Source organism: Oncorhynchus clarkii, chromosome 6 (assembly GCF_045791955.1).
Source record: "Oncorhynchus clarkii lewisi isolate Uvic-CL-2024 chromosome 6, UVic_Ocla_1.0, whole genome shotgun sequence".
In the NCBI taxonomy this organism is placed as follows: domain Eukaryota; kingdom Metazoa; phylum Chordata; class Actinopteri; order Salmoniformes; family Salmonidae; genus Oncorhynchus; species Oncorhynchus clarkii.
In genome coordinates, this window is record NC_092152.1 from 48,344,355 (window position 1) to 48,369,007 (window position 24,653).

Consider the following 24,653-nt stretch of genomic DNA (forward strand, 5'->3'; position numbering starts at 1 on the left):
GATCACCACTTTATTTTAAGAATGTGAACTGTCAGAATAATAATAGAGAGAAAGATTTATTTCAGTTTGTATTTCTCACATCACACTCCCATTTGGTCAGAAGTTTACATACAGTGCCTTGCGAAAGTATTCGGCCCCCTTGAACTTTGCGACCTTTTGCCACATTTCAGGCTTCAAACATAAAGATATAAAACTGTATTTTTTTGTGAAGAATCAACAACAAGTGGGACACAATCATGAAGTGGAACGACATTTATTGGATATTTCAAACTTTTTTAACAAATCAAAACCTGAAAAATTGGGTGTGCAAAATTATTCAGCCCCCTTAAGTTAATACTTTGTAGCGCCACCTTTTGCTGCGATTACAGCTGTAAGTCACTTGGGGTATGTCTCTATCAGTTTTGCACATCGAGAGACTGACATTTTTTCCCATTCCTCCTTGCAAAACAGCTCGAGCTCAGTGAGGTTGGATGGAGAGCATTTGTGAACAGCAGTTTTCAGTTCTTTCCACAGATTCTCGATTGGATTCAGGTCTGGACTTTGACTTGGCCATTCTAACACCTGGATATGTTTATTTTTGAACCATTCCATTGTAGATTTTGCTTTATGTTTTGGATCATTGTCTTGTTGGAAGACAAATCTCCGTCCCAGTCTCAGGTCTTTTGCAGACTCCATCAGGTTTTCTTCCAGAATGGTCCTGTATTTGGCTCCATCCATCTTCCCATCAATTTTAACCATCTTCCCTGTCCCTGCTGAAGAAAAGCAGGCCCAAACCATGATGCTGCCACCACCATGTTAGACAGTGGGGATGGTGTGTTCAGGGTGATGAGCTGTGTTGCTTTTACGCCAAACATAACGTTTTGCATTGTTGCCAAAAAGTTCAATTTTGGTTTCATCTGACCAGAGCACCTTCTTCCACATGTTTGGTGTGTCTCCCAGGTGGCTTGTGGCAAACTTTAAACAAAACTTTTTATGGATATCTTTAAGAAATGGCTTTCTTCTTGCCACTCTTCCATAAAGGCCAGATTTGTGCCCTATGGACAGAGTCTCCCACCTCAGCTGTAGATCTCTGCAGTTCATCCAGAGTGATCATGGGCCTCTTGGCTGCATCTCTGATCAGTCTTCTCCTTGTATGAGCTGAAAGTTTAGAGGGACGGCCAGGTCTTGGTAGATTTGCAGTGGTCTGATACTCCTTCCATTTCAATATTATCGCTTGCACAGTGCTCCTTGGGATGTTTAAAGCTTGGGAAATCTTTTTGTATCCAAATCCGGCTTTAAACTTCTTCACAACAGTATCTCGGACCGCCTGGTGTGTTCCTTGTTCTTCATGATGCTCTCTGCGCTTTTAACGGACCTCTGAGACTATCACAGTGCAGGTGCATTTATACGGAGACTTGATTACACACAGGTGGATTGTATTTATCATCATTAGTCATTTAGGTCAACATTGGATCATTCAGAGATCTTCACTGAACTTCTGGAGAGAGTTTGCTGCACTGAAAGTAAAGGGGCTGAATAATTTTGCACGCCCAATTTTTCAGTTTTTGATTTGTTAAAAAAGTTTGAAATATCCAATAAATGTCGTTCCACTTCATGATTGTGTCCCACTTGTTGTTGATACAGTTTTATATCTTTATGTTTGAAGCCTGAAATGTGGCAAAAGGTCGCAAAGTTCAAGGGGGCCGAATACTTTCGCAAGGCACTGTACACTCAAATAGTATTTGGTAGCATTGCCATCAAATAGTTTAACTTGGGTCAAACATTTTGGGTAGCCTTCCACAATAAGTTGGGTGAATTTTGGCCCATTCCTCCTGACAGAGCTGGTGTAACCGAGTCAGGTTTGTAGGCCTCCTTGCTCGCACACGCTTTTTCAGTTCTGCCCACAATTTTTTTTATAGGATTGAGGTCAGGGCTTTGTGATGGCCACTCCAATACCTTGCCTTTGTTGTCCTCAAGCTATTTTGCCACAACTTTGGAAGTATGCTCCATTTGGAAGACCCATTTGCGACCAAGCTTTAACTTCTTGACTAATGTCTTGAGATGTTGCTTCAATATATCCATATCCAAATCCACATAATTTTAATTCCTCATATAGCCATCTATTTTTGAAGTGCACCAGTCCCTCCTGCAGCAAAGCACCCCCACAACATGATGCTGCCACCCCTGTGCTTCACGGCTGGGATGGTGTTCAAAGGCTTGCAAGCCTCCCCTTTTTCCTCCAAACATAACGATGGTCATTATGGCCAAATAGTTTATTATGGTTTCATCAGACCTGAGGACATTTCTCCAAAAAGTACGATCTTTGTCCCCATGTGCAGTTGCAACCGTAGTCTGGCATTTTTCTGGCAGTTTTGGAGCAGTGGCTTCTTCCTTGCTGAGTGGTCTTTCAGGTTATGTCGATATAGGACTTGTTTAACTGTGGAAAAATATACTTTTGTACCTGTTTCTTCCAGCATCTTCACAAGGTCCTTTGCTGTTGTTCTGGGATTGATTTGCACTTTTCGCACCAAAGTACATTCATCTCTAGGAGACAGAACGCGTCTCCTTCCTGAGCGGTATGATGGCTGCGTGGTCCCATAGTGTTTACACTTGCGTACTATTGTTTGTACAGATGAACGTGGTACCTTCAGGCGTTTGGAAATTAATCCAATCAGACTTGTGGAGGTCTACAAAAAAAAATTCTGAGGTGATTTCTTTTGATTTTCCCATGATGTCAAGCAAAGAGGCACTGAGTTTAAAGGTGGGCCTTGAAATACATCCATAGGTACATCTCCAATTGACTCAAATTATGTCAATTAGTCTATCAGAAGCTTCTAAAGCCATGACATAATTTTCTGGAATTTTCCAAGCTGTAAAGGCACAGTCAACTTAGTGTATGTAAACTTCAAACCCACTGAAATTGTGATACAGTGAATAATTAAGTGAAATAATCTGTCTGTAAACAATTGTTGGAAAAATTACTTGTGTCACGCGCAAAGTCCTAACCGACTTGCCAAAAGTATAGTTTGTTAACAAGAATTTGTGGTTGAAAAACGAGTTAATGACTCCAACCTAAGTGTATGTAAACTTCAGACTTCAACTGTACAGTCCCAGTCAAAAGTTTGGACACACCTACTCATTCAAGGGTTTCTCTTTATTTTTTACATTGTAAAATAATAGTGAAGACATCAAAACAATGAAATAACACATATGGAATCATGTAGTAAACAAAAAAAGTGTTAAATAGAAATATATTTTAGATTCTTCAAAGTATCCACCCTTTGCCTTGATGACAGCTTTGCATACTCTTGGCATTTTCTCAACCAGCTTCACGAGGTAGTCACTTGCAATGCACTTCAATTATCAGGTGTGTCTTGTTGAATGTTAATTTGTGGAATTTCTTTCCTTCTTAATGCATTTGAGCCAATCAGTTGTGTTGTGACAATGTAGGGGTGGTATACAGAAGATAGCCCTATTTGGTAAAAGACCAAGAACAGCTCAAATAAGCAAAGAAAAACAACAGTCCCTCATTACTAAGACGTGAAGGTCAGTCAATGTGGAAAATTTGAAGAACTTTGAAAGTTTCTTCAAGTGCAGTCTCATAAACCATCAAGCGCTATGATGAAACTGGCTCTCATGAGGACCACTACAGGAAAGGAAGTCCCAGAGTTACCTCTGCTGCAGAGGGTAAGTTCATTAGAGTTAACTGCACCTCAGATTGCAGCCCAAATAAATGCTTCAGAGTTCAAGTCACAGACATCTCAACATCAACTGTTCAGAGGAGACTGCATGAATCAGGCCTTCATGGTCAAATTGCTGCAAATAAATCACTATTAAAGGACACCAATAATAAGAAGAGACTTGCTTGGGAAAAGAAACATGAGCAATGGACATTAGCCCGGTGGAAATCTGTCCTTTGTTTTTTGTTTTAATCCAAATTCCAGATTTTTGGTTCCAACCGCTGTGTTTTTGTGAGACGCAGAGTAGGTGAATGGATAATCTCCGCATGTGTGGTTCCCACCGTAAAGCATGGAGGAGGTGGTGTGATGTAAGGGGGTGCTTTGCTGCTGTCACTGATTTATTTAGAATTCTAGGCACACTTAAACAGCATGGCTACCACAGCATTATGCAGCGATACGCCATCCCATCTGTTTTGCGCTTAGTGGGACTATTATTTGTTTTTCAACAGGACAATGACTCAACACACCTCCAGGTTGTGTAAGGGCTATTTGACCAAGAAGGAGAGTGAAGGAGTGCTGCATCAGATGACCTGGCCTCCACAATCACCCGACTTCAAACCAATTGAGATGGTTTGGGATGAGTTGGACTGCAGAGTAAAGGAAAAGCAGCCAAAAAGTGACCAGCATATGTCAGAACTCCTTCAAGATGGCTGGAAAAGCATTCCAGGTGAGGCTGGTTGAGAGAATGCCAAGAGTGTGCAAAGCTGTCATCAAGGCAAAGGGTGGCTACTTTGAAGAATCTCAAATATATTTAGATTTGTTTAACACTTTTTTGGTTAGTTCATGTGTTATTTCATTTTATTCTACAATGTAAAAAAATAGTAAAAATAAAGAAAAATCCTGGAATGAGTAGGTGTCCAAACTTTTGACTGGTACTGTATATATGTACACACACAAGCACACGCACGCACACACACTGCCCTTTCCAAAAGGAACACCTATGTGATAATGCTGTTCATTGACAACAGCTCAGCGTTCAACACCATTGTACCCTCCAAGCTCATCACTAAGCTAAGGACCCTGAGATTAAACACCTTCCTCTGCAACTGGATCCTGGACTTCCTGACAGGCCACGCCCAGCTGGTGAGAGTAGGCAACAACACATCCGCCACGTTGACCCTCAACACGGTGGCCCACCAGGGGTGCGTGCTTAGTCCCCTACTGTACTCCCTGTTAACACACTACTGCGTGGCCGGGCGACAAATGAATGGTAGGCCTGATCACCAAGCTCAGCCTACAGGGAGGAGGTAAGAGACCTGGTAGTGTGGTGCCAGAACAACAAACTTTAAATCAATGTCAGCAAGACAAAGGAGCTGATCATGGACTACAGGAAACAGAGGGCCGAACACGCCCCCATTCACACCGACAGGGATGTTGTGGAACAGGTTGACACCAGTGAGAGCATCTTGACTGGCTGCATCCCCATCTGACCACAAAGCGCTACAGAGGGTAGTGCATACGGCCCAGGCGGTGTCAGAGGAAGGCCCATCCAAGTCATAGACCGTTCTCTCTGCTACCGCAAGCAGTACCGATGCACAAAGTTTGGTTAGCGATAAGACTGCTAATTAGTTAACCAATAGCTACCCGGAATATCTGCATTGACCCTTTTTGCAGTAATCTCTTTTGACTCATCACATACGCTGCTGTTACTTTTTATTATCTATCCCGTTGCCCAGTCACTTCATCCATACCTATATGTACAGTGGGGAGAACAAGTATTTGATACACTGCAGATTTTGCATGTTTTCCTACTTACAAAGCATGTAGAGGTCTGTAATTTTTATCATAGGTACACTTCAACTGTGAGAGACGGAATCTAAAACAAAAATCCAGAAAATCACATTGAATGATTTTTAAGTAATTCATTTGCATTTTATTGCATGACATAAGTATTTCATACATCAGAAAAGCAGAACTTAATATTTGGTACAGAAACCTGTTTGCAATTACAGAGATCATACGTTTCCTGTACTTCTTGACCAGGTTTGCACACATTGCAGCAGGGATTTTGGCCCACTCCTCCATACAGACCTTCTCCAGATCCTTCAGGTTTCGAGGCTGTCGATGGGCAATACGGACTTTCAGCTCCCTCCAAAGATGTTCTATTGGGTTCAGGTCTGGAGACTGGCTAGGCCACTCCAGGACCTTGAGATGCTTCTTACGGAGCCACTCCTTAGTTGCCCTGGCTGTGTGTTTCGGGTCGTTGTCATGCTGGAAGACCCAGCCACGACCCATCTTCAATGCTCTTACTGAGGGAAGGAGGTTGTTGGCCAAGGTCTCGCGATACATGGCCCCATCCATCCTCCCCTCAAGACGGTGCAGTCGTCCTGTCCCCTTTGCAGAAAAGCATCCCCAAATAATGATGTTTCCACCTCCATGCTTCACGGTTGGGATGGTGTTCTTGGGGTTGTACTCATCCTTCTTCTCCCTCCAAACACGGCGAGTGGAGTTCAGACCAAAAAGCTCTATTTTTGTCTCATCAGACCACATGACCTTCTCCCATTCCTCCTCTGGATCATCTAGATCACATATGTCAGAGTCAAGGCCCGCGGGCCACATCCGGCCCGCAAGAAGGTTTTTTACGGCCCCTGGGATGATCTTGATTTATTATTAGAACCGGCCCGCAGCAAGCCGGCAGCCCGCAGATCTTTTACACGCACCAATACTACATTTCCCACAATGCAAAGGTGACGCACCGAGCAGTAGGCTGCTTCATTTCAATATTTATTGGCACAGCAGTCGTCAGCATCACAGTAAAATTAACTTTCAGATACCCATCAAAAATGGCAAAACGGAAGGTGGATACTGAGAACCGGGGGTTTCAAACAAGGTGGGAGTCGGAGTATATGTTCACGAAGGTAGCTGGAAAACCTGTGTGTCTTCTGTGTGGAGAAAGTGTGGCGGTACTGAAAGAGTATAATCTGAGACGACATTATGAAACGAAACACGCGGACAAAAACAAGAATATGGACATGGAACAAAGGCTACAAAAGGCAGAGGAATTAAAACGAGGCCTCAAATCTCGACAGGCTCTGTTCAAAAAAGCCAAATCACAAGGCCAGGCTGCTGTCAAGGCCAGTTTTATTTTGGCAGAAGAGATCGCTAAATCAGCCCGGCCATTTACGGAGGGGGATTTCATCAAAAACTGCATGATTAAAGTTTGTGACGAAGTTTGCCCAGAAAAAAGGCAACTCTTTTTAAATGTGAGTCTGAGCAGAAACACCATTGCCGAGAGAGTAGACCAGTTGTCCATCAATCTAAAAGAGCAGCTTGTGAAAAAGGGAAAAGATTTTATTGCATATTCCTTGGCTGTGGATGAGAGCACCGACATTTCTGACATTGCCCAGTTGTCAATTTTCATCCGCGGAGTGGACTCCAGCCTAAGCGTGACAGAGGAGTTTTTGGCTTTACGTCCTATGCATGGCACAACTACGGGGCATGATTTGTATGAAGAGGTGTCAAGATGTGTAAATGAGATGGAGCTGCCTTGGGAAAAACTCGTGGGTTTGACAACCGACGGAGCACCTGCGATGTGTGGACACAGGAGCGGACTGGTGGCGAAGATACGGGAAAAGATGCAAGAGGAAAACGCGACAGGTGAGCTGACAGCTTATCATTGTATCATACACCAGGAAGCGTTGTGCGGTAAAGCCTTGAAAATGGAGCATGTAATGAGCATCATCACGCGCACAGTTAACTTTATCAGAGCCAAAGGTTTGAATCACCGCCAGTTCAAGGCATTTCTGACGGAGTTAGAAACGGAGCATGGTGATTTGCCTTATCACACAGAGGTGCGATGGCTAAGCCAGGGAAAGGTGCTTCAAAGATGTTTCGAGCTTCGTGAGGAGATTTGTCTATTCTTGGACAGCAAAGGGAAAGACACAACACAACTCCGAGACGAAATGTTTCTGTGTGAAATGGCTTTTCTGTGTGACATTACGAGTCATCTGAATGCAATAAACTTGCAGCTGCAGGGTCGGGATCGTGTCATCTCTGATATGTACAGTACAGTGAAGGCATTTAAAACCAAACTGACTCTGTGGGAGACGCAGATGCGGAAAGAAAATTTGAGCCACTTTCCCAGCTGCCAGACCATGAAAGAGAAGCTCTCTACCAGTGCGTTCCCGAGCACACAGTTGGCTGATAAAATAGGTATGCTTACCACTGACTTTCGACGCCGATTTGCTGACTTTGAAGCACAAAAAAGCAGGTTGGAACTGCTCGGTAACCCATTTGCTGTTGACGTGGAAAGCTCACCACCAAACCTCCAAATGGAGTTGATTGACCTCCAATGCAATGATGCACTGAGGGAAAAATATGCGGCAGTGGGTGCTGCGGAGTTTGCCCGTTTCCTCCCCGGCACAATGCCCCAGCTGCGCATCCAGGCTGCTCAAACGTTGTCTATGTTTGGCAGCACATACCTGTGTGAACAACTGTTTTCTTTGATGAACCTGAACAAAACATCACACAGAAGTCGACTTACTGCTGAACACCTCCACTCAATTCTGAGGATTTCTTCAGCTCAGAGCCTTACCCCGAACATTGATGAACTTGTGGAAAAGATGGGACACCACCAAGTATCACCCTCAACCTCAAACAAGTGAACATTACTGTGCAATCACATATTTAGAGTTTTTACTCAGTTCAAGTTTAAAAGTTAAAATTTAATATTTGTTTTCACTGCATGTTACTTCTCCTTAAACAAAGTGTTGTTTTTGATTAATAGATTTTTGCACTTTATTTTTTTGTATTTCAATCCAATTATATTTTAAAAATATTTCAGTTGAGTGGATGATAGAAAATTGCTATTATTGTTTTTTCTTTGAAGTAAATTTAGCCCACTTTTGCTAAAATAGAAAATATAGTCTACTGATGGTGCCTTGAATACCGGTTTCTTTCATTTAATGTTCATGTTATGGGGATATTTATATAAAGGAAATTTGTCTTTTGTGTCTGTTGAAAATTAAAGATTACTGACAGAGCCATAAGAAAATATTGCTTTATTTATCTGATCATATTGTAATATATTTGTTAGGTTTTCAGTAGGTTCAATTAGGTTCACTAGACTATATGCGTCATTTAAAAATTTTTCAATGAACATTCGAACAGTCCGGCCCTCGTCTTGTAGCTGATTTTTTTATTTGGCCCTCCGTCCATTTGACTTTGACACCCCTGATCTAGATGGTCATTGGCAAACTTCAGACTGGCCTGGACATGCGCTGGCTTGAGCAGGGGGACCTTGCGTGCACTGCAGGATTTTAATCCATGACGGCGTAGTGTGTTACTAATGGTTTTCTTTGAGACTGTGGTCCCAGCTCTCTTCAGGTCATTGACCAGGTCCTGCCGTGTAGTTCTGGGCTGATCCCTCACCTTCCTCATGATCATTGATGCCCCACAAGGTGAGATCTTGCATGGAACCCCAGACCGAGGGTGATTGAACGTCATCTTGAACTTCTTCCATTTTCGAATAATTGCGCCAACAGTTGTTGCCTTCTCACCATGCTTGCCTATTGTCCTGTAGCCCATCCCAGCCTTGTGCAGGTCTACAATTTTATCCCTGTCCTTACACAGCTCTCTGGTCTTGGTCATTGTGGAGAGGTTGGAGTCTGTTTGATTGAGTGTGTGGACAGGTGTCTTTTATACACGTAATGAGTTCAAACAGGTGCAGTTAATACAGGTAATGAGTGGAGAACAGGAGGGATTCTTAAAGAAAAAAGAACAGGTTTGTGAGAGACGGAATTCTTACTGGTTGGTAGGTGATCAAATACTTATGTCATTACTGACATGCTGACATATGCTTTGTAAGTAGGAAAACCTGAAAAATCAGCAATGTATCAAATACTTGTTCTCCCCACTGTACATATCTACCTCAACTACCTCGTACCCCTGCACATCGACCCTGTATATTGAAGTGCTGCATCAATTCCAACTGAAGGGAATAGCTTAGGAAAGTGCTAAGACAATGTATGCAACTGAAGAGACTAGATTAGGAAAGTTCTAAAATGGTGTATCCTGCAAGTTTGGTGTATTCAATATGTAATAAGTTGCTCTGCAGTGTGTCAGTGGTGCGGGATGTGTAAAGTGATGCTGATAGCTAGCTCTGGTCCAGGCCGTTAGTGGAGGAAGGCACACTAACGACCTGGACCAGAGCTAGTAGCTAGCTATCTAAAGTACTAACATGCTGGGGATCCCTGGGGTCCAGTGTGTGGAGTAGGTCCTGGAGGTGGCCCAGCTCTCCCTGGGTTCGGTTAATTTCCCCGCTCTGTATCTCCAGCTGGCCCTCCAGAGCCTCCGCCTCATCTCTCAGCTGCCTCACTTGCTGGATCCTCCAGTGGAGCTTCTGCCTTAGTTGCTCTTTCTCTGCCTCGGACACCTAGATGAAGGATGGAGAGAAGAGGCTTTTAGAAGTGTCCGGGGTGGATTAGGCTAGTTGATGTGGAACAGTGCTGTTATTGTAGCATGGTCGCAGATCTGTTTGTGCAATCATGTCAACTCTTTGGCATGACCATAAGTGACAAGGAGTGATGAGGAGTTGACATAATAGGACAAACAGATCTGGGACTACTGTATACTGTTATTACACTATTAGAAAACATTTTTGGGATAGTGCCAAGCCAATCTACACGGTCACCGACATAACCGGTAGGGGGGGGATATCAGCGCATATCAGACTCAAAAGAAACACGTGGCATTTCCCTGAAACTACACTGATACCATTACACTTCCTTGTTATCAGTAGCATTTTATTATTAAAGTTATTACTATGAATATTAGACTAGTATACAAATTAAGAAATGTCAAATTGGAGAGGAATTCCTAAAAATAAATACAGATTTTGACGGACTAACCCATTCACACCTAGTCTGATGCGTTTTTCCCTCCACTTTTCCGAATAATTCTCATAACGTCACCAATGCTGCGGAGTCATTCTCTGTGGCAATATGTTGTCCAAAGTGTCTTGAGAGGACTCTGTAATGAGTTCCATCCCATTTAATAAAAGAGGTAACACAAAACTGGCACCTGTCATCATTCCGCACATGCTGACCCTGGATGTGATTAAATAGATGAAGTCCAGACAAGCTAGGCCTATTTGAGGAAACTTTCTGAACGGACATAGATCATTTGTCAATTCATACATGCACCCACCTAAAAGGACACATCAATCAAAGGCACCTGCAGCGCATCTCACTTTGACACATAAGCAAATCACATTTGTCCTTTCCCAAAAACGTATGAACAAAAACTTGCCTTAGGTTCAAATTATTTCTGTAGGATATCAAAAAAATAGACTACATCATAGAATAATGCTAAATCAATGTAGCCTATCATATAAATTGACAAGGAACGTTTTAAGGGGGATATAGAGACCACAGCCTGAGCGATATGTAGCCTAGTTCTGGTGTGATATGATCACAATGGCTAAATTCCTACTTTGCTGCACTGCAAATGTAAAAAAAAAAACAGGCAGAGAGAAATGTATTAATTAATTCACACAGCAAACCCACAGACCTGTCAGTGGCAGTGCAGATAAGAATTTCTATTGGTAAACATATTATTTTCTCATAAGAAAAGACGCAAATATTAAACCCGTTTGGCATAAATAATTGATGGATTGTGGCAGGCTGATATTTCGCAATTGGCGTGACTGGTGTCATAAACAAAACATGTGTTCGTATTCATTTTTTTCTTCCTAATTATTCGGATGAAAATAACGGACTTGAAGAGAAAGGGCCTTTACTGAAAATAGTCATTTTACAAGATTAAATCATGACAGGAGCGTTTGATTCCTATTAATGGCTACTTCAGGAAACTTTCTGAATAGACATATAGGCCTATAGAGAAGAGAATCAGCGAACTCGCACACGCACACACCAATAAAAGGACCTGTCAATCAAAGCCAATAGCATACTATATTGTCAGACACAAGAGCAAATGTTATTGCTTTCCTTAAAATGTATTTAAAAAACCTAGGCCTAACCTTAGGCTTTCCAAATGTAAGCTATAAGATAATGAATTGACAAGGAAAGCATGAAGGGGAGAGAGACAGCTATGCTATAGTATGAAAATGAAATTGACAAACAAATATACGCAACATTTCCATAGCCTATTTATCAGCGTTGATTAATCTATTAATTAAGAAAAGATTCTGTATCTAATTATAGCATGACAGGTTGGATAGGATTGGCGCATTGTCCATTTGACACAACATTAGCTTATTATAGACCTCAGAGCCAGAACAAACTTGTCGACTGCTATTGAATAATTAATGAATAGTCAGCCACATCCAATCGGTTTTAAAAGAAGAGCGATTTATTTATTTACTAGCAAGTAATGACAACTTACATTGTACAGTCGTGGCCAAAAGTTTTGAGAATGACAAATATTAATTTTCACAAAGTCTGCTGCCTCAGTTTGTATGATGGCAATTTGCATATACTCCAGAATGTTATGAGGAGTGATCAGATGAATTGCAAATAATTGCAGTCCCTCTTTGCCATGCAAATGAAGTGAATCCCCAAAAAACATGTCCACTGCATTTCAGCCCTGCCACAAAAGGACCAGCTGACATCATGTCAGTGATTCTCTCGTTAACACAGGTGTGAGTGTTGACAAGGACAAGGCTGGAGATTACGCTGTCATGCTGATTGAGCTCGAATAACAGACTGGAAGCTTCAAAAGGAGGGTGGTGCTTGGAATCATTGTTCTTCCTCTCAACCATGGTTACCTAAAAGGAAACATGTGCCTGTCATCATTGCTTTGCACAATAAGGGCTTCACAGGCAATGATATTGCTGCCATTAAGATTGCACCTACATCAACCATTTATCGGATCATCAAGAACTTCAAGGAGAGCGGTTCAATTGTTGTGAAGAAGGCTTCAGGGCACCAAAGAAAGTCCAGCAAGTGCCAGGACCACCTCCTAAAGTTGATTCAGCTGCGGGATTGTGGCAACACCAGTACAGAGCTTGATCAGGAATGGCAGCAGGCAGGTGTGAGTGCATCTGCACGCACAGTGAAGCAAAGACTTTTGGAGGATGGCCAGGTGTCAAGAAGGGCAGCAAAGAAGCCACTTCTCTCCAGGAAAAACATCAGGGACAGACTGATATTCTGCAAAAGGTACAGGGATTGGACTGCTGAGGACTGGGGTAAAGTCATTTTCTCTGATGAATCCCCTTTCCGATTATTTGGGGCATCAGGAAAAAAGCTTGTCCGGAGAAGACAAGGTGGGAGCTACCATCAGTCCTGTGTTATGCCAACAGTAAAGCATCCTGAGACCATTCATGTGTGGGGTTGCTTCTCAGCTAAGAGAGTGGGCTCACTCACAATTGTGCCTAAGAACACAGCCATGAATAAAGAATGGTACCAACACATCCTCCGAGAGCAACTTCTCCCAACCATCCAGGAACAGTTTGGTGACGAACAATGCCTTTTCCAGCATGATGGAGCACCTTGCCATAAGGCAAAAGTGATAACTAAGTGGCTCTGGGAACAAAACATCAATATTTTGGGTCCATGGCCAGGAAACTCCCCAGACCTTAATCCCATTGAGAACTTGTGGTCAATCCTCAAGAGGCAGGTGGACAAACAAAAACCCACAAATTCTGACAAACTCCAAGCATTGATTATGCAAGAATGGGCTGCCATCAGTCAGGATGTGGCCCAGAAGTTAATTGACAGCATGCCAGGGCGGATTGCAGAGGTCTTGAAAAAGAAGGGTCAACACTGCAAACACTTATGAAATGCTTGCAATTATACTTCAGTATTCCATAGTAACATCTGACAAAAATATCTAAAGACACTGAAGCAGCAAACTTTGTGGAAATTAATATTGTGTCATTCTCAAAACGTTTTGCCACAACTGTATAAGAAAGTCCACACAAAGATTTTTTTTACTGAAGTCCATAGCCTATAGGCTAGCGCTTCTACACCCCCACGCGTCTAGCGGATTAGCTGCTTGAGCATCAAACGACAGTTGGAAAGAGGAGGACATGTAGACAAGTAATTGTTTTGCTAACTTAGTCTATAATTATTAGTAAACACTCCTGCTATTAGGTAAAGTTTATCTACATGAAATCAATGTTGCTCATGAAGAAAAATTTGATTTCAGTCTTGGTGGTATGGTTCGGGTAGGTAGTGATGTTTGTCCCCCATGAGACACCATAGGAACAATGCTAGTATCACTTCCTTAAACTATTTTGAATGAATCTAAGATAAAAGTCCTTACAGATTTCTTGACTTGACATTTTTGCAGAGGAGGTTTCAGTCGCAAATTTTAAAATCAAGCCAAGGAGTTCGGTGCAGGATTTCTCAAATTAAAAACATTTGTGACCAGTTGTCTTAAGTAAACAAAGTCCGATCCGCTGCAGGGAAGGTCTCACTGTCTCTGTGTTCTGCGGTAGCATTGGATAGAGTGCAAACCACCACAGCTGAGTATCCTGTGTTACTAGGCAAGTGAGCATTGTCGAAATCAAAACCCAACCTTCAAGTAAGTCATGACGAACTCACAAAACTCAGTTTTGGACCAGAATGATTTTATGACCAAAATGATTTACATATAATTTATTTACATATAATTTGTAGTCAATTTTGACACTACAATAAATGTTTCTGACTAATATCGATGCCACATTGGCTGTTTCCTATCAGATAAATTGTTTATTTCCTTCAGTTGTGCTTAAAGATAAAAGTATATATATACTTTTTTTTTCTCTCCTCAATTTTGTGGTATCCAATTGGTAGTTAGGTTTGTCCCATCGCTGCAAAACTTGGGAGAGGCGAAGGTCGAGAGCAGTGTGTCCACCGAAACACAACTCAACCAAGCTGCACTGCTTCTTGACACAATGCCCACTTAACCCGGAAGCCAGCTGCACCAATGTGTCGGAGGAAACCCCATACACCTGGCGACCGTGTCAGCGTGCATTGTGCCCTGCCCGCCACAGGAGTCGCTAGTGCGCGATGGGACAAGAATATCCCTGCCGGCCAAACCCTACCCTAACCCGGACGACACTGGCCGGCTGCGACAGAGCCTGGACTCGAACCAGGATCTCTAGTGGTAAGTAGCACTGCAATGCACTCGGGAGGCACTTGTCCCTAATTTTAAGGACAAGCCTGTTACGTAAACTGAACGTAATCTAAGTAATCCCCAAAAGTAATTATTTATCACAAGAGGACTATAAACAATAACTAGTAATGCTGCATACTCCAAGAATGGTTCAAACTCATCTTTCTGGTAAATAGTTACAAATTGCTGAGGTGTAGTCACTTTTGGCTATTGCTGAGGTGTAGTCACACAAGCTCAAGCAAACAGTACAAATATGATAAAAATATGAAATATTTTGTGACATATTTCCTATTCAACAAAACTATGAAGAAGGCTTGAAATGACTTATATGCTTTCTCAATATAGTACAATCAAATTATAATCACTAACTAAGATTTCACCTTCCTTATAACTGTAAAATACATATTTGTATGTTTAGTGTTAAGAGAAAATGTGCATATTTTCGAATGGTCTCTTGATCAAAACATCAGCCCCCACCACTGTGAACGTCACACGTTCGGCTTCCTGAACTCGTTAGGAACTCGCTTTTCATACCCTATTAATCTATAACAACCAAGGTGTTTTTTGTTTAAAATCTATGAATTATTTTAGAGATCATCTCCTGTTGCGCTGCAATGTAAGGATTACAGGCACGTGCTTTGTCAGTGGCTGTGACATAAGGTTCAGTTTATGGACAGTCAGAAGAGCGAATTAATTTCAGATTTCCCATCATACTGTAATTCACATAGGCGCAAAAACTATACTACTGTGTGCAATGCAAGCCATTTCGATCTACAGTGACCACAGATCAATTTATAAGCAAAGATTAAGGTCAGAAGAGTACCAGAATCATGCAGGTCCTCTAAACTGGGGCCTTTACATCATTAATATAAAAAAAATAACATTGAACATCTAATTGTCAAATCATAGCGCAACATGTGAGCTGGTTCTACTCATTCAATTTCCCCTTCCTGTTGCACACAACAAGCTTCCATACCCCCTGTCAAGGGGATTTTTGGCTGATTTGAGATGTAATCATCAACCCTGTCACTTTATTTGGCACTTACTGATTTTTTTGAAAATGAATTTTTTATTTTTTATTAAGTTGAACATGTGCTCTTCAAATTAGTTTAAAAAAAATTAGGTACAAAATGTTTTAATAAAATTCAAAGTTGCACTACCAAAAAGGGACAAATTTGATGGAACGACCAAAATTTTGACAAAAATACTGCACTATATAGGAAATAGGGTGCCATTTGGGACACAGACAATAGGAGAGCCGAGCTTCGCCGGTGTCTCACCTGTTTCTGGGAGAGTGTCTCCTGCAGCTGGCGAAGCTCTCCACCGGCCCTGAGGACCTGCTGCTCTGCCTCCTCGATCTCCCTGTGCAACTGCTGCAGACGCTCCTCGGCTGGGGACACAGTCACACAAACAAGAACTCACCTAACTACACCTCACCTAACACTCACGTCAGTCAGCAACAGTCAGAGGAACAACCATGTAGTTCACTTCACATCCAATAGGCAGGGTGATGCAGACAATAGGAAAATATTGTGTTACCATATCAGCTTCCACTCCTCCAATTCGAACCTTAGCCATTAGAAGGAAAAAAACCTTAACTGACCCAAGATCAGCATCTAGTAGGACGAACTTTACCATACTCCCTCTTCTGTACCTTTAGTCTGTTCTTGGCTGCAGTCTCTGGAGCTGATCTTGGCCACATCTTGCCTGGGGTTGTCTGTCTCTATGTGGCCTGCAGTTGGCATCTGATGACTCTGGATGCCATCTGAGGCCACCGCGTTCCTTTTGTGCCGTGCCTTTCCAATGTAAGGGCTTTCCCCCAGCAAGCTTTCTGCCTCCAACTCCTGGTGAGAGAGAGGGGAAATTAATCACAAATTCATGCAGATTCCAAGGGTGCATCCAAAATGGCATCTTATTTCCTGAGTGTACACCTTCCTAATCTTGAAATGCACCCCCCATGGCCTCAATTTGTCTGGGCATGGACTCAAAAGCGTTCCACAGGGATGCTGACCCATGTTGACTCCAATGCTTCCCACAGTTGTGTCAAGTTGGCTGATGTCCATTGGGTAATGGAACATTCTTCATACAGACGGGGAACTACTGAGCGTGAAAAACCCAGAAGTGTTGCAGTTCTTGACACAAACCGGTGCGCCTGGCACCTACTACCATACCCTGTTCAAAGGCACTTAAATCCATTGTCTTGCCCATTCACCCTCTGAAAGGCACACATCCATGTCTCAAGGCTTAAAAATATTTTTTTAAACCAGTCTCCTACCCTTCATCTACACTGATTAAATTGGATTTAAAAAGTGACATCAATAAAGTTAATCCAGCTTTCACCTGGTCAGTCTAGGTCATGGAAAGAGGTGTCCTTAATGTTTTGTACACTCAGTGTATAGTTCACTACTTCTGACCAGAAGTACTGCACTGTATAGGGTATAGGGTGCCATTGTCGGCAGACCCTAAGGCAACAACTGAATGGAGAGATGGGTCTGGATGGATGCACTCACATGGTCTGGGTAATAGGGATATGGTTCAAACTTGGCGTCGATCTTCTGAAAGGCTAACTCCTGCTCCAGCTCATACTGCTTCTGGCATGCTCGTGTCAGCTCCACCGTTTTCTGTTTCAGCTGTCAATACGGCCATGCAGTATAGAGATTATACAGAGATATCACAAACACATTGAAGAAAAGCATCATACACTCACTGCAAGTTAGAATGGAATGTATGGCAATATTTTGGACTCTCCGAAAAATATAGCTAATCTTTATGGTGGTCAATCCCATGTAAATCACTGCTCAATATAATAGCCTATCTAAATGCAGCTGCTATCTACCTAAATTTACTTTGTCACAATAAAATACAAACGTGCAAAATTACCTGTATATTATACTAGCTATGACCATATAAAGTCAAACCAAGAAAAAGGAGGCAGCATCTATCCTCATCATCTTTATATTTAATCTGAAACATTAGGTAAACAAACAAAAACAACAAAATGCTAGCAAACATAAGAGTGCTCTGCGAGTGAGAACCTGAATGGACAGAAGAGTCATCGACATTTAAGCAAGGACATGGGTCAGCAGTGGGCAATGGGTTCACATGAATTTGTGTGTCTTCAGAGTACCTGACAAATAGCATCCAGTAGAGGAGCAGGCAATGAAGGAGGCTGAAGAGAACGATGCAGTGGGAAAACAAACAGAAAATTCATGCAAAGAGCAAATGAGAAAAATGGATGAAGACATGATCATGGCCTGTATTCATAAAGAGTAGATGTACTGATCTAAGATTAGTATTGCCTATTATATTATAATGAATACGAGTTACTAGAGAATGAGTCCCTGGCATTTGAAAAGGTTAGTGTTTTTTTTGTTTGACGCAACCTGGGTGCATGACTTATGAAACCAAGTCATAAAAGGCCATTAAGAAATCATGTGAACGATGAGCAATAAAAAAACTAAAGAATTCGCTTTCTATACACACAAACACTATACCACACCATGCAATACTACCTTCAGGAAAGGATCAACTAGAGGCCGGGAAAATAGCTATGGGCACAGAAAGACGAGAGAAAGATGAAGAGGAAGGCACGAAGAGTTTAGAGGACACATAAATGCATCGTTGTTCAAGGAGCTCCATCCTATATGACAATTTGCGTGTTTGTGTGTGTGTATGTCAGGATTTCCGTTAGCCGGTAATTGACGGGTTTTGTCTAATAAAATGAAAAGCCCATGAATAAAATTGTTGCCGGCCAAATTGACCAGGAGAAAAAACAAAGGTAGGCAAGCTTTCAGCAAGTCACCAACCACTCTACAATGAGAGCTGGAGGCAGTACGCACTTAGTTAATTGTTTGAAATCTGAATGATTTACATCATATTATGAGGCATGTCTTACCTTGTATGAAAATCCAACCACAGATGCAATTATTTTATTTTTTTGTCAAGTGGTTAATCATAAAAATCTTATTTAAAAGGCAAAAAATATAAAACAAAAAATATAACTAATGTGAGAGCACCAGCCTCTGCCGTACGAACACTGATACACCGTGATCATTGGCGGCTATATAGTGCATTCGGAAATTATTATTTTTCCACATTTTGCTACGTTAAAGGATAATTCTCAAATTGATTAAAACGTTTTTTTCCCCCTCATCAATCTACACACAATACCCCATAACGACAATGCAAAAAACAGGTTAATACATTTTTCAAAATTTATAAAAATAACAAAAACTGAAATATCACATTTACATAAGTATTCAAACCCTTTACTCAGTACTTTGTTGAAGCACCTTTGGCAGCGATTACAGCCTCACGTCTTCTTGGGTACAACGCTACAAGCTTGGCACTCCTGTATTTGGGGAGTTTCTCCAATTATTATCTGCAAATCCTCTTAAGCTCTGTCAAGTTGAATAGGGAGTGTCGCTGCACAGACATTTTCAAGTCTTTCCAGAGATGTTCGATTTGGTACAAGTCCGGGCTCTGGCTGTCCTGAGGCCACTTCTGTGTTTTCTTGGCTGTGTGTTTAGGGTCATTGTCCTTTTTGAAGGTGAACCTTTGCCCCAGTCGGAGAAGATTTTCATCAAGGATCTCTCTGCACTTTTCTCCGTTCATCTTTACCTCGATCCTGACTAGTCTCCCAGTCCCTGCCACTGAAAAACATCCCCACAGCATGATGCTGCCACCACCATGCTACACCGTAGAGATGGTGCCAGGTTAATTCCTGACATGACGCTTGGCATTCAGGCCAAAGATTTCAATCTTGGTTTTATCAGAGAATCTTGTTTCTCATGGTCAGGTGCCTTTTGGCAAACTTCAAGTGGGCCGCCATGTGCCTTTTACTGAGGAGTGGCTGCCGTCTGGCCACTCTACCATAAAGGCTTGATTGGTGGAGTGCTGCAGAGATGGTTGTCCTTCTGGAAGGTTCTCCCATCTCCACAGAGGAAGTCTGGAGCTCTGTCAGAGTGACCATCAGGTTCTTGGTCACCTCCCTGACCAAGACCCTTGTCCCCCGACTGCTCAGTTTGGCCACGTGGCCAGCTCTAGGAAGAGTCTTGGCGGTTCCAAACTTCTTCCATTTAAGAATGATGGCCACTGTGTTCTTGGGGATCTTCAATGCTGCAGGTTTTTTTTTTTGGTACCCTTCCCCAGATCTGTGCCTCGACAAAATCCTGTCTCGGAGCTCTACGGACAATTCCTTCGATCTCATGTGTTGGTTTTTGCTCTGACATGCACTGTCAACTGTGGGACCTTATAAAGACAGGTGTGTGCCTTTCCAAATCATGCCCAAACAATTGAATTTACCACAGGCGGACTTGTGTAAATAAGGTATGTTTTTAATTTTTAATACATTTGCAAAAATTTCTAAAAACCTGTTTCCCTTTGTCATTATGGGGTATTGTATGTAAATTGATGAGGGGAAAAAATGATTTAATACATTTTAGAATAAGGCTGTAATGAAACAAATTGGAAATGTGGAAATGTTATGCTCTTAGTACTGTAGCCTACTCCCAATCGTCATGTTGTACAGCGCCATATTTTCATAACGGAAACCCTGTTGGTTTTGTTTTTCTTAAGACTACAATATTAATCTAATTAATTAAAATTTTCTTAAAATCAATCCCATATACTATGTTCTTAAAAAAAATATTTTAAATTCTCTAGTACAGCCAATATTGAAAGCTATCAAATGCTTCTCAAGGATGCCCTTTGGTTGTCAAACTAGCACTAACTAGCATTAATGGTAACAATGGCTGACAATTAAATAACCTGCCATAGAATTTTGCGGCAGCCCGTAAGGTGTGCTGCAGTATTACACAACTTTTACAGGAAGAACCACTGTATATTAGTAACCCATCCTAGTTGTTGCATCTTTAGATTCACCAAGTTTCTACCGAAAATGTTCATCTCTGTCATATACTGCTCGCATTGTATTTGTTTGCAAATGTTTGAAAATTATGTTTTATCGGATGCCTCATTACAGTAGCTGCTTGGCATGTTATGATGAATTGCCATAATCAAAATGCGATCCGTCATTCTGAGCACCGTGGGTAGCTGCCCTATTGAGACACACCCAACGCATATCGGTTCGGTAAATTTCTCAAATAGCCGGTAAATTAAAATCTTACCAGTCACGTTGTCTGGCACCACATTTTCCTAACGGAAACCCTGGTGTGTGTGTGTGTGTCTCTTTCTCTCTGTCTGTGTTTGAGTGAGTGCATGCATGTTGAGATAAATGCCCACCAGCTCTGTCTTGGTGTCCAGCTCCTGCTCCTGCTGGGCCTGGCAGTGCTGTTGCTGCAGGCTCTTTTGCTGCAGTTGGTCAATGAGCTCCTCCTGCTGCTCAAGCTCCTCCACTGCAGCCACCTGCTCACTCTGCAGCCTCCCGATCTCTGCCACACGACACTCTAGGTCCTGCTCCAGACGCTCAATCTCCTCTGCAACCACAGCATGAAAAGAGTTGCCATTTCCACTAACAGTACCAACTAGGAAACAACCTAAGTGTGGTACTGAGGTACTGTATATTCATTAGGAAACTAACAGAAGCAAACAGGCCAAAATGAAGAGGGACTTTAAGGTTTGCACTAAATGAATACACACCAAGTATCTAAAATATACAAAGGCTCATCTAGTAATGAGACCCTTTCATGGTTTTAAGCAGGGATTGTGCAATACTGCAATGTACCCATTTGAAAGCGCTGGGGGGCCTGCTCTCTCTCTTCCTGGCTTATAGGCTGCCCGTCCAGTGTCTCAAGTGACCTCAGGTGGAAAACCAGGAAGAGACGGTAATGGGGGAGATTGGCTATAGGGTTCTCTGCCAAGGTCAACTCTGTTAGGTTTTTCAGAGGCTTTAGTCTGGACAGCTCATGCAGCTGCAGCAGCCCCGGGTATGAAGAGAAAGACAAAAAATATAATTTTATTGGTCACATACACATGGTTAGCAGATGCGAGTAGTGAAATGCTTGTTCTTCTAGTTCCAACAGTGCAGTAATATATAACAATTCCCCCAACAACTACCTAATACACACAAATCTAAAGTGGTGAATGAGAATATGTACATTGAAGTATATGGAAGAGCGTTAGCCGAGCGGCATAGGCAAGGTGCAGTAGATGGTATAAAATACAGTATATACATGTGATATGAGTAATGTAAGATATGTAAACAATATTAAAGTGGCATTATTTAAAGTGACTAGTGATCCATTTATTAAAGTGTCCAGTGATTGGGTCTCAATGAAGGCAGCAGCCTCTGAGTTAGTGATTGCTGTTTAGCAGTCTGATGGCCTTGAGATTGAGAAACAGCTTCTATCTCTTGGTCCCAGCGTTGATGCACCTGTACTGACCTCACCTTCTGGATGATAGAGGTGTGAACAGGCAGGGGCTTGGGTGGCAGTTGTCTTTGATGAGCTTTTTGGCCTTCCTGTGACATCGGGTGCTGTCGGTGTCATGGAGGGCAGGTACTTTGCCCCTGGTGATGCATTGGGCAGACCGCACTACACTCTGGAGAGCCTTGCGGTTGAGTGCGGTGCAGTTGCCTTACCAGGCTGTGATACAGCACGACAGGATGCTCTCGATTGTGCATCGGTAAAAGTTTGTCAGGGTTTTGGGTGACAAGCCAAATTTCTTCAGCCTCCTGATGTTGAGGAGGCTCTGTTGCGTCTTCTTCACTTTTACAAGCATTTCGCTACACAAGCATTTCGCTACACTCGCATTAACATCTGCTAACCATGTGTATGTGACAAATAAAATTTGATTTGATTCACCACGCTGTCTGTGTGGGTGGACCATTCCAATTTGTCTGCTATGTGTACGCCCAGGAACTTCCACCTTCTCAACTGCTGACCCTCAGGTGTGGATGGGGGGGATGGGGGGGTGCTCCCTCTGCTGTTTCCTGAAGTCCAAGATCATCTCCTTTGTTTTCGTTGACGTTGAGTGAGGTTATTTTCCTGACACCACACTCCGAGTGCCCTCACCTCCTCCCTGTAGGCTGTCTTGTCTTTGTTGGTGATCAAGCCCACTACTGTTGTGTCATCTGCAAACTTGATGATTGAGTTGGAGGCGTGCATGGCCACGCAGTAGTGGGTGAACAGAGAGTACAGGAGAAGGCTGAGCACACACCCTTGTGGGGTCAGCAAACTGGAGATTGAGGGACAGCAAACTGGAGATGTTTCCAAAATTCACCACCTGGGGTTGGCCCATCAGAAAGTCTAGGACCCAGTTGCACAGGGAGGGACTGAGACCCAGGGCCTCCAGCTTGATGATGAGCTTTTAAAAAAATATTTTTTATTTATTTTATTTCACCTTTATTTAACCAGGTAAGCAAGTTGAGAACAAGTTCTCATTTACAACTGCGACCTGGCCAAGATAAAGCATAGCAGTTCGACACATACAACAACACAGAGTTACACATGGAATGAACAAAACATAGTCAATAATACAGTAGAAAAAAAGAAAACAATGTCTATATACAGTTAGTGCAAATTAGGTCAAATAAGGGAGTTAAGGCAATAAATAGGCCATGGTGGCGAAGTAATTACAATATGGCAATTAAACACTGGAATGGTAGACGTGCAAAAGATGGATGTGCAAGTAGAGATACTGTGGTGCAAAAGGAGCAAAATAAATAAATACAGTATGGGGATGAGGTAGATGGATGGGCTGTATAAAGATGGGCTATGAACAGGTGCAGTGATCTGTGAGCTGCTCTGACAGCTGGTTCTTAAAGCAAGTGAGGGAGATGGGAATATCCAGCTTCAGTGATTTTTGCAGTTCGTTCCAGTCAGTGGCAGCAGAGAACTGGAAGGAAAGGCGACCAAAGGAGGAATTGGCTTTGGGGGTGACCAGTGAGATATACCTGCTGGAGCGCATGCTACGAGTGGGTGCTGCTATGGTGACCAGCAAGCTGAGATAAGGCAGGGCTTTACCTAGCAGAGACTTGTAGATAACCTGTAGCCAGTGGGTTTGGCGACGAGTATGAAGCGAGGGCCAGCCAACGAGAGCGTACAGGTCGCAGTGGTGAGTAGTGTATGGGGCTTTGGTGGCAAAACGGATGGCACTGTGATAGACTACATCCAGTTTGCTGAGTATAGTGTTGGAGGCTATTTTATAGATGACATCGCCGAAGTCAAGGATCGGTAGGATGGTCAGTTTTACGAGGGTATGTTTGGCAGCATGAGTGAAGGAAGCTTTGTTGCGAAATAGGAAGCCAGAAGCTTTGTTGCGAAAAAGTCAGAGCCGTCCAGAGTGGTGATGCTGGATGGGCGGGCAGGTGCGGGCAATGATTGGCTGAATAGCATGCATTTAGTTTTATTTGCGTTTAAAAGTAGTTGGAGGCCACGGAAGGAGAGTTGTATGGAATTGAAGCTCGTCTGGAGGTTAGTTAACACAGTGTCCAAAGAAGGGCCAGAAGTATACAGAATGGTGTCGTCTGCGTAGAGGTGGATCAGAGAATCACCAGCAGCAAGAGAGACATCATTGATGTACAGTGGGTCTTTTATACTGATAACAAGTTCAAACAGGTGCCATTAATACAGGTAACGAGTGGAGGACAGAGGAGCCTCTTAAAGAAGAAGTTACAGGTCTGTGAGAGCCAGAAATCTTGCTTGTTTTTAGGTGACCAAATACTTATTTTCCACCATAATTTGCAAATAAATTCATAAAAAATCCTACAATGTGATTTTCTGGATTTTCTTCTCATTTTGTCTGTCATAGTTGAAGTGTACCTATGATGAAAATTACAGGCCTCTCATCTTTTTAAGTGGGAGAACTTGCACAATTGGTGGCTGACTAAATACTTTTTTGCCCCACTGTATACAGAGAAGAGAGTCGGCCCGAGAATTGAACCCTGTGGCACCCCCATAGAGACTGCCAGAG

General features: G+C 42.5%; 1 protein-coding gene across 1 annotated transcript in view; it reads right to left on the reverse strand.

The window, feature by feature from the left end:
* Positions 1-24,653, reverse strand: part of LOC139411244 (centriolin) — a 126,484-nt gene that overhangs the window by 77,229 nt on the left and 24,602 nt on the right. The window contains exons 7-14 of the mRNA XM_071157279.1: positions 21,466-21,652; positions 21,024-21,217; positions 18,293-18,328; positions 17,908-17,949; positions 17,291-17,410; positions 16,435-16,624; positions 16,061-16,170; positions 9,898-10,092 (exon numbers count right to left, since the gene is read on the reverse strand). Of these exons, the coding sequence (XP_071013380.1) occupies positions 9,898-10,092; positions 16,061-16,170; positions 16,435-16,624; positions 17,291-17,410; positions 17,908-17,949; positions 18,293-18,328; positions 21,024-21,217; positions 21,466-21,652 (1,074 nt within the window). The remainder of the gene's footprint in view (positions 1-9,897; positions 10,093-16,060; positions 16,171-16,434; positions 16,625-17,290; positions 17,411-17,907; positions 17,950-18,292; positions 18,329-21,023; positions 21,218-21,465; positions 21,653-24,653) is intronic.